Source organism: Asparagus officinalis, chromosome 4 (genome assembly GCF_001876935.1).
Source record: "Asparagus officinalis chromosome 4, Aspof.V1, whole genome shotgun sequence".
In the NCBI taxonomy this organism is placed as follows: domain Eukaryota; kingdom Viridiplantae; phylum Streptophyta; class Magnoliopsida; order Asparagales; family Asparagaceae; genus Asparagus; species Asparagus officinalis.
This window is the reverse complement of record NC_033797.1, coordinates 75,675,450-75,693,815: the sequence shown is the minus strand read 5'-3', so window position 1 is coordinate 75,693,815 and position 18,366 is coordinate 75,675,450. Positions and strand designations below refer to the sequence as shown.

The window sequence follows — 18,366 nt, the reverse complement described above, 5'->3', positions numbered from 1 at the left end:
GCGCCGGCCCTCCCTGTGGCCGTCACGCCTCCCCAAATAAAAAATACTTGTTCCCGTTCCCAAAATTTTAACACTCGTTCGTCGCCCCCCTCTCCTTCGGACATCACGACGGAATCACCAACCCTCTCTCATTCCTACTTTCCCAGAATATCAGTCGTCCTCCTGCCCTAATTTTCAGAGGCGCCGCTTGAGGCGGTTCTCGCCGGTTTCCGCTAGAACAGGGCCCCAACTTGCCCCCCCCCCCAAAATCAGCGCGATTTTTCTTCTCCTTTTTCTCTCGATTTTCGCCGATCCAGCGTCTGTTCACTTGCGGCCGCCGCGTAGAACAGTCCCGCTCAGTTCACGCTGTTTTCGCTTTCATTTGAATCTCGCCCACTCTTGATTTCTCTCAAACCCTTACCTTAGCAACCTCAACCTCGATCTCTAATGGCGGGTTATATCTTGCACTTCTCCCCTCTTCAACAGCCGCCGGTAATGTCTGATTTATTCCTTGAGATCGCTCTATTCTCTTGACGATCTTTGATTCTTGCAATCAAAATCGCTTCTTGGTTAAAAAAAAGTTATTTATTTTGTGCTTATTTGTGGTATTGCAGGAGAAGGATGAGGAGCCACAGGATTCAGGAACAAAGATCAAGGTCAATTGAAGGTTTAGGGTTTATTTGAAACTTAAGGTATTTTCTGGAGAAATTTGAATATCTTATGCTTCTTTTTTTCTTGCTATTGTTATTTCAGCAAGAGAATGAAGTGCATGAATCATCTCCTCTTTCCAATTCACCGGTATGATATAAAAACCTTGCACTTATTATTCAAGATTGATTATGATACGATTTTTACCAAATATGATTAGTTTATTGGATAGTCTGAGAGTTATCTTTCCTTGATTTCAGAAGGAGGGTGTGCAGCCAATCGGAGCGAGGATCAAGGTGAGACAACGATTTAAGTGTCGTCTATACTCGTTTATTTTGTGTTTGTAGTTTTTAGAAAGTATTTTTAATAAGCAACATTTTGTGACAGGATTTAGATGAGTCGCAGTCGGAGTTGTTGTCTAGGATTCAAGGGTTGAAGTAGGTAAGTCTGCTTATTTTCTTGATCTAGTTCCTCTATCTGGCATCTGCTCAGGTGTAGGTTAGGACATATAACCTGCTTTGGTAATTTATTATTGTTTAAGAATGTTCATTGGTGTCAAAAAAAGTTGGTTTTGTAATTTATTATTGATTACAGAATGTTCAAAGCTGGAGATCACTGGTGGACACACAGCTAAAGTCATACAAGGATGTAAGTTATTTCAACATTCTTTAGGAATCAATTCAATTTAATGATGCTGTCTGAGTAAAGTTTTTATGCCTCATTTGCTAAGAATTGGTGAACTTCCCACATTTAGCTTGTGACAGTGATTGCGACTACAAGCAATTCCGGAATTGAAATACAACTTATTTCTTTACTTACCCGTTTTTAAGATGTTGAACTCTGCCAATCAAATATTTCCTAAAATTTTTCCAAATTCAATTTATTCTGGAACTATCGCATTTTTCTCCTGGTGGAGGAAGTCTTTGAAACTAAATTTAGCAGGAGTTTGTTTAGGGATAAGGCTTGGTGGAGCATGCGAACTCCATAACACCAGCATTTGCAGAATCTGGTTCATTTTGTTGATCTAACCATTCGGATTTGGATTGGATTATTTTAGTGTCTTTTGTATAGATCCTTTTGGTTGTGGTTCAATGTACTAGAAATTGGCACTGATTTTTTTTAGTTCTACTTTCCCATAACATAACATAACAGTTAAAGAATTGTATGCTATGAGGAATTTTTTTAGGACAATGCTGCAATTAATAAAATTATGAGGAGTTTCTTATGACAATGCTGTAATTAATTGAATTCTGACTTACAAAGGTTGGAAAGATCGCTAACCCCTGAGTCTAGACTTTAGTACTTTAAAATCGATCTCTCTGGCAAAGGCATACAATGGAGACAGTTAAATGCAACAATTCAACATATTATCCTTAGTTCATAGCTGGGGGAAAAAAGGTTTTACATGGTTTTAGATACTAGTCCAGAATGGATATTACGTAAACATGCAAGTATGCAACATCCTGGGATGTTGTGAAAGGAAAAGAACATTATGGTAAATTGAAATTATTTTGCACGCTTGGATCCATGGTTTATGGCGATTTTCGCAGCTGCAGCATAGCACAATATCTAATGCATTCTTTCTGCTAGGATTAAAACCTGCACACAATCTTCTGAACCCTTGATACTTCATCAACACCTTGATTATCCTCAATAAGACCAATATCATATCCTCCACCTACACAAGTGTTAGCAACACTAGATGATCTTCTATAATTCTAATATTCTATTAAGTATCAGATTCATTTTACAACTTGTTACCTGTGTGCATCTCCTTCAAAGCATCCAACTTTCTATTTTTTTTCCTTATATTTTCCCTTCCAATTTTGACCACATCTGTTTTTTTATTAGTTTGTGGATTTTATACATGTCAAGTCCGTTGATGTTGTCGGATTGAATGATCAAAAGCTATGAAGTTTTAGTATAGTTCGTATTGATTATAAAGTACTGCAACTGTTTGTTGGTGAAAATTTACACCTCTAAGAAACTTCAAGCTTCAAATTTTTAGCTGTGGCTTATGATCGTATCTATGCTGGCATGTGATTAAAGTGTTAGGGTCTCTACTTTTTGAGGATTTGGTCTGGAACTGGAACATGCTTTTTATATAGATATTATTTTCATATGTGTCATTTAAGTAAATTGCAACTACAACCTTCTGTTTATTATAGATATTGTTATCATATTTGTCATTTATGTGAACTGCAACTAGAACCAAACAGTGGAGATGCAACTAATAATTCCTGGAGTAGTCATCTTAAGTTCTATTCTGTTAAGACTTGTCATCTTAAGCTCTATTTTATTAGACTTGTCAGAGACCAGCGCCAACAGTTGTTTCCACATGTTGGGGCTGGACTTCTTTTTGTTGAACCTTTATGGACTTTCTTGATCTTATCCGCATGCTGAAACACCAGTCTTCTTTATTGTTAAGAATATATTATTTCTGAGATTGCAATATGTCTTATATTTTTCTTGCCAATTAAATCAGGCTTGAGAACATTTTATTGCATACATTAATATGGATGCGTCTGTGAACGATAAAAACCCATGGTCATTCATTCCATGACATAGTGGCTTGGTAATTTTTAGGTGGTTACTTTCTGTGTAAAATATGCAACTCAGACTGGCACGTCTCAGTATATGGTGATCATGTTTTATGTTATGTTTTCCTATGTTCAGATTATGCGAAGGAGGAGGGCTACTAGATCGAATTTTAGCCAAGTAAGACTACTATTCTGAAATTTTGTAGACTTGAAAAAATTTTCCTTTCTTTTCATCTTGTAAAGAGCAAACTTATTTTCCTCGTGTGTTCTGTGTAAGAGGATTTGAGTGTCATTTATTGTGGGATTCACATTTAGTTCTTGCTTGGAGATCATCAACGCTCGTCTGCCATAATTTATCAAAAATGGATAAGATGACTACTTACATGAGGTCCTTTATCATTACAGGAAAGATAGTCGTTATACTGAAAATGATGCTGTGATAGTAGTCCGCCAAATGTTTAAAGTGGCAGCTGAGTGTCACTTGCATGGTTTGGTGCATCGAGACATGAAGCCAGAGGTAGATTAGCCAAACACCGATCTTTTTTATAGTTGTCTTAGAAAAAGCTGGAAGTTCTTTGATCCATATTAACGTAAAATACACATTTTTGCAGAACTTCCTTTTTAAGTCAACAAAAGAAGATTCACCACTCAAAGCTACTGATTTTGGTTAGATTTTATAAAGCCTGGTCAGTATAAGAAGTTATTCTGTTAATAATGATATGGTAGACTACATAATGGTAGTGTTTCTTGTCTTTAGAAACCAAGGAAGAGAGCAGTCACCCTATGTTAGGTTTAGTTTACACATTTATATAATTGAAAAAAAAAATTTAGCACAAAATTGGCGTTTAATAATATCATTCGATTTTAACTTCAACTAAACTCATTAGTACAAAGGGTGTGTCCGTAATTAGCACAATTATATATCCAATACGACAATAGTTTTTCCTTTTTCCATATCTGGTTGATGCTGATGGCCTTTGGTAGTAAGTCGTCACTACATTTGGGACTCAAACAACCAAATTACATTTAAGCTTAAAAAGATTTGTATTGAACTATACCCGATGTTGACCCATAATCTGCATCAGATGAGGACTAGAGTAAAGGTATGCATCTTTTGAATGCAATTGATCCTATACCCTGTTATCAGATAAGTATCTCCAAAATGCCATTAAGCATTCTTATGATCATGCTGTGGTTGCATTCATCTCATATAGTCAAACACATAATATTAGGCATTTCTATCTCACTTTGATTAGTTTGCTTTATAAAAGTTTATGGAGAATGCACATAAGCTGTCATAAACATCAGTCTTTTTCTCATTCTCCTGGAGAAGTTTCAGTTTCTCATTCTCCTAGAGAAGTTTCAGTTTATGTATTGAGCAAAGTTCTGAAGTTTTTCCTTTTTGTTGATGGCGGAAAGATTCAAGGAGGATATGGAGCTTGATATTGCTAAAATGAAGTTTGATTTCAAGGGAACATCTGTCATATGCAGAAGGGGAAGCCCTCTTATTCTTGCTGATTTGAAAAAGGTTGGTTTTATTTATGCTCTTTTGGTAAAGTTCTTGAATGTTATGTTGTACATTGTATAACATCTCCTAGAGTTTTCTAACATCTATTTTTCAGTGTATGATTGCACATTTATTTTGTTATGTGATCGGCTATCCGTGTCTAACAGGTTTCTGTTTCAACGGCTCGTGCTGTGGTTGTCCTTGCTGAAGATGGAAATGCTGACCTGGTAATTATGTAGCAGATCTCAAAGTTATCCTATACAAGTGAAAGCTATGCAAGAACTTTTTTTAGGCAATCACCTTCATTGACTCCTCAAACTCGAGAACATGTGCAGGACTAGGTAATTATTTTTTATAAAATCTGTTATATACTTTTATGATTGACTACTTCCACTAAAAATGTGATTTTTACTTAGTAAGATAATATTTGCTTAATTGATATTTATTAATTATATGATTTTTTTTTTAAATTTTCAGGCTATCCATGCAAGAGTAGGAGAAGGGGTAGCTCGAGTCTTCTTTTGACGATGATTAGAGATAAAAGAATGTCTTCCCTAAACTTTTATTTTAATTTATTTTAGATAGTTTCATGTATTTTTCTTTAGAACAATTAGGATATTAACTCTTGTTATTAGTATTGAATATTTGAGGATGGTGGAATTTTATTTATTGATGTTATTAATGACTGGAGTTTTTAATTTCCCTTTTATTCATTATTGGGTATTTTTAATATATTTGTGTTGTGAATCTTAGTGTCAGGTTGAGAATAATATGATAATTGCCTATGAATGAAAAAATTATTATTAATGTATATTAGAAACTTTTAGTCTACAATGGTTTTATAAACCGTATTTTGTTCATCAACGAAGGGAAAGCACCGTCATTGATAGGTTACTAATTACCCATTATGAGGACTTTTACGACGGTATCCAACCGTCATTAATTAGTCTTTAACGACGGGAAAATATTCCCGTAACTAATGGTAGCGACGGAAAAATATTCTGTCACTAATGGTAACGACGGGAAAATATTCCCGTCATTGATGTTAACGACGGGAAAATATCCCCGTCACTGATGGTAACGACGGTTATAATTACCGTCGTAAATATTAACGACGGTAATATGTTCCGTCGTTATAGACTCTATAACGACGGGTAGTATATCCCTTCGTGACCCTTTAGCGAAGAGGGCTTCAACGACGGGTGACGAAGGGATTTTTCTCCCGTCGTTAGCATACAATAACGAAGGTTTTCAGCTCTTTAACGAAGGGAAATCCCTTCGTTAAAGATGTAATTTCTTGTAGTGTTTGTTGTAATCGACCGAAGATATAATGAATTCCACAGCAAAACCAACTTTTGACGAAAACATCTATAGATTCATTACATGTTTTACGGTTATGACCTTCCATATGACATCGAGAACATTTTACTGGCCGCGTGTAAACAGTTCTGTTGTTGATACGCCTGGTTTTATTTCTCCCTTTCCTTTTTGTTGTAAGTGGAGGTAGGATCTGTATCTCATCCCTTGGCACGATGCGCTTCTCAAAGTCAGGGATAGGGTAGAGGATTGGCTCGTAGCTCTTTTTAAAGGCTTCAACCGTCATAAACCAGTCACAGAACTGGTAGACATCCCTTTTCATAAACATAATGGATGCGCATGCATGTTTGCAAGGGACACGGGTTACATCCCACCCACGGCAAGTGCATGTTTTATTGTCTAGATCCACTTGACAAGATCTATGGGATTGTACCTCAAATAATCCTGTGTGGGACTGACGAACCTCCAATGGACGGCCATTTTCCATGTTCTCTTTGAGAGCAAGTTCAGCTTTGGGGCAAAGAAATTGATTCCAGCTTTCAGCCATGGTTCGTCGCTCATTCATACGAACCATAATCTGTTTACGTATGTGCTCTACCAGTTGAAGTATCCGTAGTAGCCTAGCCTCATGTATCCATTTGTTGAATGACTCTGTAACATTTAATGTAACGTGACCATATCTGAAACATAATAGGGAATTCGTCAAGCGGCTTATAATAGTCATGTAATGAAATAGCTTATAACTTACCTAACTCCAGGGGAAAACGCATTGGCCCAGTTCTCTGGAGCGTAGTTCATCACAATATTGTAAGCTCTTTCGTCGACCAGTCTAATGTCGTCCATGTAATCGTTCCATTCTGCTCTAGTATATTTGTAACAGGCAGATTGCAATAGATTACCCAAGATCTGAGTATCTTTTGATTTGAATCCCAAATCCTTCAACTTTGTCCTGAAGTTCTCAACTAGATGCAACACACATCGAGAGTGTATAGAATCTGGAAAAATTTCTTTAACTGCTTCTCTGATCCCTTTATCCGCATCTGAAATTATCACTAGCTTGTGTGGAGGGTTGTATGGATCTGGCCTTTCATAGAGAATAGACCACAAACCTACAAAGAGTTGTGGTTACCATACACGAATTAGAGTTAGCAATGAATGAGCTAGAATTATCATAACCTGCAACAGAACTAACATGGCTAGGGATAGAACTAACCTTGTAAGAACCACTTCCAGTTAACATTATTTTCCTGATCGCATATACAATACGCCAATGGAAATATCCCCTGATTTCCATCATATGCTACGGCGCTTAGGAGTATGCCTTTGAATCGATCTTTAAGAAAGGTACCATCCAAAAATAAGAGTGGTCTACAGCCGTATAAAAAACCATTTATGCAGGCGGCGTAGCATATGAATAACCTTGTAAACCTCCTCTCATTTTGTTCAACACGAATATAGCTACCTGGGTTTGTCTTCTTGACCTCTTCTACATACCTAGAAAATTGAAGATTAAGCGTTAGTACCAACATTGAAAAAATAACTATAATCAACGTTACATAAAGGAAATTAGTTTGTCTTTTGTTATATATCATCTTCTATTTACCATCGTAATTGATCGTAGGACTCATGGGCATCACCATATAATTTCTCTTGTGCTCTTTCTTTACCCCCACTAAATCTTACTATAATCGACCCTAATCCCATACGAGCTTAGAAACTCCTTTTGAACGTCAATAGGCCGTATATCCGGTCGAATCTTTAACGTGGGTTGTAATTGGGTAGCAATGAATCGCCTTGAGGCTCTAGATTGACCAGCATTATTGCCATGCTACCCACAACTGTGATTGTCCATGAACCTTTTGATTTCAAGTCTATTATCATTTTTCGGTGGAGAGGCAAATAACATCCACGGACAATTTTTTGCTGCCTTAAACCGACAAAACACTCGAATACGCTTCGGTTCATTCTTCCCAAACTCGTATTCGAATTTTTTTACCATGGAGTAGTATAGCAAGACCAATCTTAACTCCTTCGCACTTTCAAATCGTTGTCCCTCACCGGTTAAATCTGTGTGCCACCAAGCAGGAATCCTCTCTGATCTGCTAATCATGTCATCAATCGTCATGACATCATCTCCGAAAGGATTGTCATTGGGATTCTTATCTGGAACACTTGTGGTCCACAACGCCGACGGGCCACAGTCTACACTTTTTGAGTTCAAACTGCACAAATAGTAGAAGTATCAACAGATAATAGCAAAAGCTAAAAAGCAAAAACGACAATTGCTTGCTGTTAGAATCAATTAGAACTAAAAGAACTAACAATATAACCATTAGAGCTAACAGTGCATTGATTAGAACTGACATAATAGCTATTAGAACAAACAATATAGCCATTAAAGGTTAGTTCTAATTTAACGAAGTTATTTCTATTTTATAACAAGCTATTTCAAAATTATAACGTGTTAGTTCTATTCTGTAGAGTGTTAGTTCTAATCTGCACAGTGTTAGTTCTATTCTGTAGAGTGTTAGTTCTAATCTGCACAGTGTTAGTTCTATTCTGTAGAGTGTTAGTTCTAATCTGCACAGTGTTAGTTCTATTCTGTAGAGTGTTAGTTCTAATCCCCTACAGTGTTAGTTCTATTCGGTAGCGTGTTAGTTCTAATAATATGCACAGTGTTAGTTCTAATCTGTAGTGTGTTAGTGTCAGTTCTAACTGATGGCTTGTTAGTTCTATTTTATACCTACATTGTCTAATTTATACCACGTTATATCTAATTTATAACAATTAGGACTAACAATATGGGAACTATAGTGGAACCAGCAATAACTCTAGTAGAACTAACAAAATAGCGATTAGAACTGACAAATAAAACATTAGAACTCTAGTATGGAGCATAACAAAGAACTGCTTAATGACAAATAAAACATTAGAACTGAAGTCCAGTTAAACCTAGTATAGAACTAACAAGAAGACGATTAGAACTTAAGTTAATTGATTTTACAGTTAACCTACATGTCTTGTCGGACTTGCTCGTTTTCCTGTTTATTCGAAGAATCATCTCCTTCTTTAAAGGCTTGCACGTGAACCTCTTTCAGTCCAAGATTGTGGCAATGCTCCACCATAGACGTCAGATCACCATCGTTCTCAATGAGAAATTTTAAGCTTCCAACTGTTTGATCTTCGTATGCCAAAATTAATGACTCGTATGGAAGATCTAACCTCTCTGCCGCATCAAACTTGAGATCCAAGATGGTGGTTGAAGAATTAATCTTCAAGAATACCGCTTTATACTGCGAAGAGACAATGCAGATGATGTCCTTTTCAGCCATTTTGATCTGAGGAGGAGAAGTAATGGAGAACTAACTAGTTATTGCTCATGATGGAGAGAGTTATGGAGAGAATTTTGGTCTGATGAGGAGGAGTAATGGAGAACTAACTAGTTATTGCTCATGAGATGGAGTAAAAAAAGGGGGAAATTTCCCTCCATTTTCCCCATCATATCGCATTAATGAGAAGTGACTTCTGTTGTTCGGACCAGGACTCGTCTGGGGAAGAAAGAGAAGGGCAGTTTCGGTTTTTTTGCAAAATACGATCTGCTTTTAGTATAAAGCTGACGTGGAGGGGGCTTAAAACATTAAAGCTTATTTTTGGGGGCTATTCCACATGGGGCAAAGTACAAGGGGGCTAGTCACACGAAGTTCCCACTTTTGGGGCCTGGACACATTTTTCCCAAATTATTAATAGAGATGAATATAGAGCTCTATCATTCAACTATGGATTTTACTCCAGAGGGCCAAGATGATTTTCTGAGCTTCTTAGAGAAGCTGTAGGAGGAGAAAACTAATATGAATTTCCCACTGGAGATCAAGGAGGATTTTCTTAGTTTGCGGGAGAAGCTGGTTCTGTATGAAGAAACGAATATGGGGGTTCAAGTTCCCAAACATGCCCTAAGAAATATGCAAATCGGATAGATTTAGGATTTAGGAACATAAAATGTAGGCAACTCCAGATACTGCCAAAATGGGAATTCAACAAGCTTAAACTCTCAACTACCACCAACCCACCGCAATCAAAGTTAATGGCGTAGAAAGAAACATTGTCTCGCTAATCCATTATTTATGCTTCTTCCAAGTTTTCAACAAAGAAAAAGAATAACATTGAATACTAGCTGGTCTACAATCTGACTCAGGCTTTCAACAAATTAAGAGACTTCCCACTAACCACAGAAAAATTCAGCATTAATTTAAAAAGGCAACAAGAAGAAAATAAAAGCAAATTTCAACATTATATCTATTACGTACAAAATTAGTTCTATTACATTTACAGAAGGATTAAACTAGCCCATTATAATGCCACAATTCATATACAAAAACTGAACACAGTGTGGTAAAATCAAAATTTCCCAGAGTCGGTGCAAACTAGTACAAAAAGGAACAAGAGACCGTAGCCGATGAGCAATGACTCCATATTCCGCACGCTCAACCTTTGCTTTTAACTGTCTTCAGATTGGTCTTCGACTTAGCGTTCTGTTTCTTGCCGTTGGATTTCTTACCCTTGGAGTAGGAATCAAAATCATCGTCGCTGTCGTCATCAAACTTTCTTTTGGATTTCTTCTCAGCTGTTGCAATTATGAAGTCTTTAGACTTCTGCTCTTGCTGGAGTCGTGCAGAGTTGGTATCCTCCTTTGGCCTCCAAATGAAAAGAGACCTGCAAAACAGATATATAATTGAAGAAGATGGGGTTTAAGAGAGATTCATGATATGTGACGTAATTAAACAACCTAGCTCTGATATCGATATGTTAATAAGCTACTGCATAATATGAATACGTTGCCACGCCAAATGTTGAAAGAGCTAGGATAAGAATACATTCAGAAGCTCTATTACAAGTCAACAAACACAATGCAACTATTTTAAATGATGAGACTTAGTAGTTGCACACACATGCCTCTTTCCAAAGTTTAGTATAGGATAGATATCTTCAACCTAGCTAAGGGAAACAGGTTCGCGTAACAGTTAGGTCCCAATATCGAAAGGATTACGCGGGTTGCTAGACATTAATGGCAGCTATTATGGGCCAATGCTACCATGGGCAATGCGCATGTACCACAAGTAATATACATAAACTTAGTAAAGCGACATAAACAAAAATAAGCATGTTCTATACATAAAATTTGAATTGATTTCGATAAACTTAGTAGCATACATAAACTTAGTAAAGCGACATAAACAAAAATAAGCATGTTCTATACATAAAATTTATATTGATTTCGATAGCAATAGTACAAATATAATCTTTACATACAAGCAATACAGCGTAAAGTGTTTGCATGAATATATGTGAAGGCGTATAGCCTATCAATTTCTTTTATCTTTCAACGAAGAAGCCTAATGATTTCATGTTTAAAGCCAAATCATTATTTCATATATTTTCATAGATATTATACTGACAAAGTTTTTTTTAATTATTTAACACATTATTGTGCAGACTGCAGAGCATACTAAGGAAATACAACAGCCGTCAAAACTTTGAGGATAATTGTGGGCATATCCATAATTCAGGACGCATGAACAAGCCTCCTCCAGCTACCAAAGGAGTTATCTAATACGTTTTACAACACACGGACACAAACTTGTGATACAAGAGCTGGTGTGGTGCAGCATAGCATTAAACTGAATACACGACCAACATAGGGGAGAAGAGTTTGATTCCACAAAGAGATTTTATCATCCTAGTGGCAATGAATTTCATAATAGAATAGACAAGAGGCTTACCTTGAGCTCCCTGTAGCCAATACATCATCTCGAGGATGTAGCTTATTCACAGGACTAATGGTTGTTATATCTGGATCAATCACCTCAGCAACAAGCTTCCCGGTACTTGTATCTATAAAATCAATGGGATGCAATGCCACGCCATTGTAGTTCTCGCTGATGTATCGACCAATAACAGCTAGAGATTCCGAGGGATCCTGTAAAGATTTGCTTTTTTAATGACTAAACGCGTTTAAAAGGTTTTTAAACAAAAAACTTGCAATCATGGACATAATGCTTTTATCACAACCATACAGCAGAAGTAACAAGAAAACTGAAGGATCTGTTATAACAATATCACACTCCCTCATTTCCCCTATGTAGACCACATGAAAAATAGAGAATCATAAAAATACAAACCTTTGGATCCCATTCTGCTCGAAAAGGTGTCAAGTGCCTATTGAAATCTTGACTGTGAACAATCTCTCTGCTAGGAGAATCCAAATTGCCAAAGATAGAATCCCGGCCTATTGAAATCTTGACTGTGAACAATCTCTCTGCTAGGAGAATCCAAATTGCCAAAGATAGAATCCCAAACTCGGATACGATTATCTTGAGAAGTCCTCTCTGCTAGGAGAATCCAAATTGCCAAAGATAGAATCCCAAACTCGGATACGATTATCTTGAGAAGTCGTTAAGATTTTGTTTCCAGTTTGTGGTGAGAAGTATGCTGAGTTAACGACTCGCCCATGAGCAAGACTGGCAAGGGATGATCCACCCACCAATCGACGAATATCCCAAATTCGAGCCTATATATTATACCCAAGTAATTAAAATAAAAAAACAAGGCAATGAGAAAATCCTGGATTAAACAAATTGATGAATGAACTCACAAAATGATCATTTCCACAACTTAGAAGAACATCTGGCTGAAGGGGATTACAATGAAGCCCAACCACTTTGCTACCCTTTTTATGCATTAGAATTGGTTCTCCCGTTCTCATCTTTGAACGTCCATCCAACCTTTAGGGTTGTTTTCATTATAAAAGAATTAGCAACCAACAATTACGAAGAGGAATGTGAAGAATGTCAAAATTAGACTGTAATGCCATTAGAAATATGTATTCTCTTCCTAATATTGGAAGCAATTATCAGCTAATGGAGAAGTTTCCAAATTCCATTAACTAAGATGATTGACGAGCGCCATAAGCTTACACTTGCAATGCCAGTCAAAAAAATTACTTCCAACAGGAAAATAATTAACGATTGAAGAGAGAGATTCTTACAAGTATACGTATCCAAAATTATCTGCCACTAGCAAAAGGCCTTTATCTGAGTTAATATCCATACCATACAGCATTCGCCAAGTTGCTGGACCCTAAAGATCAGATAAATGTGTCAATATCATATTCAGTTAGACCAAAGGTCATGATTCTTCATCAAAGATATCCAGACAAATATGTTCAATAAGACCTAAGTTGAACCAACTGCTTTCAGGTGAAAGTAAACCAAATGTAACAATTATTGAAGTTTAATCTGAGAAGGAATAAGTTACATTCCATCCATTTGGATTACAATCCATCAAAGTATGTGGTATTCCGGTCTCCAAGTCAGTGCAACAAATGGTCCCATCAGATGATGATGTATAGAATGTTCCATCATTAGTCGAATTAAATCTGAACAAGCAAAGTATCAGTGCTTATGAGATAGTGAACAGGGTACGAAGAATCATAAAAGCAATGAATTAAAGTCTTACTTGATATTGTTAACTATGCAAGAGTGAATGGATAACCCAAGTCAACGAAGATGCTCCATTCCATCTGCGATAAGATACATTTGATCAACAAAATTTTTGGGTTCCAAAGTGTTTCGAAAATTCGTCCCAGTCAACCGCGAACTTTCGAAAACTTTGGAGGGGGTTCTGTAGGCTGTCTAAAAATAATAGAAGATAGCTGATTCCCCATCAAACACTGATGATGGAAGTTACAATCGGACGACTTCCAGAAGGCTACAATTTGAAGACTTTCACATGTCAAAGAGCTAAAGCAAAGATTACAAAACGACGATCTTTAGCAACACTCTGATAGAAAGAGATTACAAATCGACAACCTCTTCAAATCAAGACATAGAAGCCCTCTCTACGTACCATCTTCAAGACACAACACCAATTTGATCACCTAAGCAGCTTCAACCACTGCAAACAAAGATACAGCTGCTTATGTGAGATGATTGATCTTGATGGTTGCGACAACAACATGATTAATGTTATATTAGCAACTATTAGAGATGCTAATGAGCAGTGTAATGATATTCGACACACTGAGGAGCACATGGCTAAACCATACAAAGAAATCTCAGTGGAGATCGTGACCTGCAGTTGATAGAGCGTTATTGAGATGCCTCAATTGTCACAAATGGCCCGAATAAGACCTTCTTTACTGGTCATTGGTGTCATCCATATATAAAGACAGAAAAGCTCAAACGCAGCTCCAATCGTGGCCAATCACAGCTCCAACGCGACTTCAGCAACGCTCAAACGCAACTCATCATCGCTGCCCAACGCAGCTCATCATCGCTGCTCGAACGCAGCTTATCATCGCTGCCCAACGCAGCTCATCATCGCTGTCAAACGCAGCTCATCATCGCTGCCCAACGCAGCTCATCATCGCTGTCAAACGCAGCTCATCATCGCTGCCCAATGCAGCTCATCATCGCTGTCAAACGCAGCTCATCATCGCTGCCCAACGCAGCTCATCATCGCTGCCCAACGCAGCACATCATCGCTGCCCAACGCAGCTCCAATCGACATCGAACGCAGCTCTATGCTGCTGCCAAATGCACCTTCAAATATCGAAGAACGCATCTCTAGATGCTGCATTCAAACACAGAATTTAGACCAGAACGCATGTCAAAGTTCTGACCAGTTCAAACACGATCCAGGCAGTTTCGAAAACTGCTCTTCACCCACGATTTGAGGAATGGCTTACGTGGGTTGTTACACCCGATCAATGGGGTAACTAAGCCCCCATTTAGGAGCGGATTATGGGGGCAGTTACACCCCTAATCCCCCTATAAATATCAACAAACTCAACAGAGTTAGGGACGGCTTTTTGGATTGCGGAGATCAGATTTCCTAGAGAGGATCTTAGAGAGAGAGTTAGAGAATTAACTCTTTACACAGTCTGGAGAATCAACATCCATTGAGGGATCTAGACGTTAGATACTTGGCTTATTAACCGAATCATTTTCGGTTCAAACAACTCTTTTGATCAGAGTTTGTTATTCGTTCTGAACTACAAAACTCATCAAGAGTTATCAACCAGACAAGATTGTTATTCCAGTGAGCATAGATATTCGGATCGTCAACGAGAAGCAAACTCGACGCGAGCATTTGAGGGAAGCATCTCATCGCCACCGTGAAGAACCCAGAATTAAATAAAGGAGAGAATCCAGATCATTCTCTTCTCTTTTGTAATCAGGAATTCAAATTGTAATCGAGAGTAGAGAGAGAGTTGTAATCATTCTTTTTCTAAACAGTTAGAGAGAATAAAGTCAAACGCAATTCTTTCATTCATTGTCGTTTTACTGCAAATTTCCAACAAACAGTTTATATGGGTTGTTACTAGCTCAAGAGCTAGATATGGTTACCTCAATTTTTTTTAAAAATCAATGATATTTTGGTTTTATGATTTAAATTTTGATTTATGATTTCATTTGATTGAATCGTTTTCATTTGAAAACATTTTGCATGATTCTCATGCTCTTTTTCTTTTGATTTCATAAATCTACTATTATACATGTTTTTATATTCTTTTATGAGACACTATTTTCATATATGTTTGCCATGATCTTCATTGCATATATTCTATATGGCTTTTTGATAGGGGGAGCATTCCCTAAAATTGTTTGATACTCACCTATGTTTATTGATAGGGGGAGCCTTCGCTCTCTTCATTCTTGGTGTTTTCCCCTTTTTGATGTTGTCAAAGGGGGAGAAATATTGTGAGTATATTCTTTCTTGTTTATATGCATGTGAATTATTCAAAAAGGGGGAGATTGTTGGCCTTCTTGTTTTGATGATGATTTACAAACAATTTACTACTAATGTTGTTTGTCTAGTGTTTGTGCATTCCTATGTATTGTAGACAAACAACGTTGTTGGAGGATGGATGGAATAGAGCTTCAACGATCATATCCAAAGGAGGTCGGCGGAATGTCGGTGAAGCCTTGCAATTCAAGTTAAAGATCAAGTTCAAGCTTCATCCGCAACGTGTACCAAGTTGAGCTTTAATGAAGATCAAGATCATTGCTTGGGTAATTTAGTATAGGTTTATATTATGTGTGTTTAATACGTTAAGCTCAATATCTATACACACACATTTATTGATTTCTTCGTATATATATATAGTTTTATATATATACATAAGTTTTGTTTTCTATGCATATATATAGTTATATATATATACATACATGGTTTTGAGTTTTTATGATTATATATATGAAATTATATATTTCATATTTTCTATTGTGCTTTTGAAAACATTGCATAGAATATGCAATTTTGTGAAAATATTATCTTATTAGTTTATAGACTTTAATATCAGTTTATACATGTTTTACTAAGTCTATAGAAATATTTCACAAAGTTTCAAAAGTTGATTTATGTCAAAACATCAAAATTCACATGTTTACTTTTTCGTGTTTTGAACTATTTTGCAAAATGATGATTTTTCACAAATGGGAAATACAATTTGGAAAATTCTTTTTGCAATATGTTCATTTATATGTTTATATACATTTCCCAAAGATTCATTATTTTTGGACTTCATTTGTTATTTTTAACATATTTTCCAAAGCCTCAAAATCAGCTATTAAAACCTGTTTTTCTGCATATCAGTTTTCGGTCGACCGATCCGGTCGACCGCTCGTTTGTTCTTTCGTCAGCATGGTCCAGAGAGTTGGTCGGTCGACCGATGCGGTCGACCGAGAGCTCCATCGGTCGACCGAAGATGTCTACTTGTTTTCTTTTGTTTTCGACCTGGATAGCGGTCGACCGAAATTTCCGTCGGTCGACCAAATGATTTCGTCGGTCGACCGAAAATTTCGTCGGTCGACCGAAAATTTCGTCGGTCGACCGAAAATTTCGTCGGTCGACCGAAAATTTCGTCGGTCGACCGAAAATTTCGTCGGTCGACCGAAAATTTCGTCGGTCGACCGAAAATTTCGTCGGTCGACCGCCGTTCAGTCTGACTGTTTCCAACGGCAAGTTTTGTTACCATTGGCTGGGGTTTTTTGGTCTTTTGTTTTGGGAGTTTTGGCTGAGTTTTTGAGTGGGTATAAATACCCTATTGCTGCTCTCTTTCAAGTCAAAAAAAAGTTTTTAACAAGGGTTTTAAAAAGGGTTTAAGTTTGTTTTAAGCTTGTTTAAGGGTTTGGTTTAAAGTTGTTTTGGTTTTCACAAGTGGAGGAGATTATCTTCTTGTTTGGGCTTCAATCTCCATCTCTCCATCTTGTTATTCAGAGAAGAATCTCTAAACTCATTTCTAGCTATTTATTATTTTGTTTATAATTTCTATATGCTAGATTTTAATTGAGTTTAGTTTTGATTTTGATTTCACTCATTGTTTACACACACCCATTTAAGCTTATTGTATTTGTATACATTATATAATTGGGTTGTGGGATTGTGTGATATTGAGTTAAGCCTAATTGAGTTCTCACCTTGTTAGAGAGAACAATCATTTGTTATATTATGCTTATTGAGAGATTCACTTTGTAATACACTTGTACACCAAGAGAGAAGTGTGTGGCGAGAGTCGGGGATCGTCCCAAGAGGAGTGGCGTCGGTTGACGAACCTAGGGAGAGGTAGTAACCGAGCACTTGAGGGAGACACGTCTAGTTCAACACTTAGTGGGTGTAGAGTGTGTTTGCATAGTGTTTGTTGTGTGAGAGTTTTCGGTGAACTTGGAAATCGAGTGTGTAGAAGTTTCGGCTTCCAAACTGGATTGTGTTAGTGGATTTCTCCCCGGGAGTGGGAAGCGGAGACGTAGGACGGAAGGTCTGAACTCCGTGATCATATTGCTTGTTTGAGTTTGTCTTTGGCGTATTTGTTTTTGCATTCATCTTATATCGTCATTTGTGCATTGCTCATTATTTATATGATCCACTATCTAGTTCATATCATTTACCCCTTGTGTTAGTTTTATATATCCTTGCATATATATATATATAATTCATCATATATGATATATCTCATTGTTTACATTGCTTATCCTAGCTCATATATCTTGTGGTATTTCATACTTGCTAGGATAACTTGTTAATTAATTTTAATTGATATTTAATTGGATTAGATTAGCATAAATTAGCATAAGACCCTAATCCCCCCCCCCCCCCTCTAGGGTCTAACAACTAGTACATCAACAGTTGCAATAGATATCATGTTTAACAACAATGAATTTTTTTGTGGCCTTTTTCTTTGTTATTTTAGGGGTTGTTTGTTTCACCCATTTTATAGAGAAGGATTGGTGTTTGGATCTGATAGTGGCAATATCGTAATTAAAGGATTTCAAATGAATCCTAATCTGGAGTTTGGTTCAAATTTTTTTTACAGATTTC

At 36.9% G+C, this 18,366-nt stretch overlaps 1 protein-coding gene and 1 long non-coding RNA gene across 7 annotated transcripts; one reads left to right on the top strand and one right to left on the bottom strand.

The window, feature by feature from the left end:
* Positions 432-5,236, top strand: LOC109837753. Of its 4 annotated transcripts, none has more exons than XR_002246417.1 (12): positions 432-471; positions 594-635; positions 733-777; positions 888-923; positions 1,015-1,068; positions 1,222-1,275; positions 3,304-3,345; positions 3,573-3,684; positions 3,779-3,833; positions 4,587-4,695; positions 4,842-5,015; positions 5,152-5,236. It is a non-coding gene; the product is annotated as an uncharacterized LOC109837753 (long non-coding RNA). The 4 variants fall into 4 exon arrangements; XR_002246416.1 differs by having other exon boundaries at positions 3,779-3,853; XR_002246415.1 differs by lacking the exon at positions 3,779-3,833.
* LOC109837752 (DNA damage-binding protein 2) lies at positions 10,257-13,530 on the bottom strand. 3 transcript variants are annotated; one of them, XM_020406100.1, is made up of 9 exons: positions 13,504-13,530; positions 13,303-13,423; positions 13,034-13,125; positions 12,641-12,770; positions 12,430-12,556; positions 12,275-12,359; positions 12,168-12,204; positions 11,769-11,965; positions 10,257-10,701 (listed from the first exon to the last, which is right to left on the bottom strand). In XM_020406100.1, exons 2-9 carry the CDS (start codon positions 13,327-13,329, stop codon positions 10,473-10,475), a joined length of 924 nt encoding a protein of 307 aa, XP_020261689.1. In that variant the 5' UTR covers positions 13,330-13,423; positions 13,504-13,530; the 3' UTR covers positions 10,257-10,472. The 3 variants fall into 3 exon arrangements, with proteins under 3 accessions (XP_020261689.1, XP_020261688.1, XP_020261690.1); XM_020406099.1 differs by lacking the exon at positions 12,275-12,359 and having other exon boundaries at positions 12,168-12,261; positions 12,402-12,556; XM_020406101.1 differs by lacking the exons at positions 12,275-12,359; positions 13,303-13,423; positions 13,504-13,530 and having other exon boundaries at positions 12,168-12,230; positions 12,371-12,556; positions 13,034-13,296.

What these genes read in the sequence shown, in the direction of transcription:
- LOC109837752 (XM_020406099.1), bottom strand. Translation starts at nt 13,329, where the DNA reads ATGGATTGTAATCCAAATGGATGGAAT. An exon ending in AATTTTGGATACGTATACTT is followed by an intron (nt 12,771 to 13,033) that starts GTAAGAATCTCT and finishes ACAACCCTAAAG; the next exon opens with GTTGGATGGACGTTCAAAGA. An exon ending in ATCCGAGTTTGGGATTCTAT is followed by an intron (nt 12,262 to 12,401) that starts CTTTGGCAATTT and finishes CCGGGATTCTAT; the next exon opens with CTTTGGCAATTTGGATTCTC.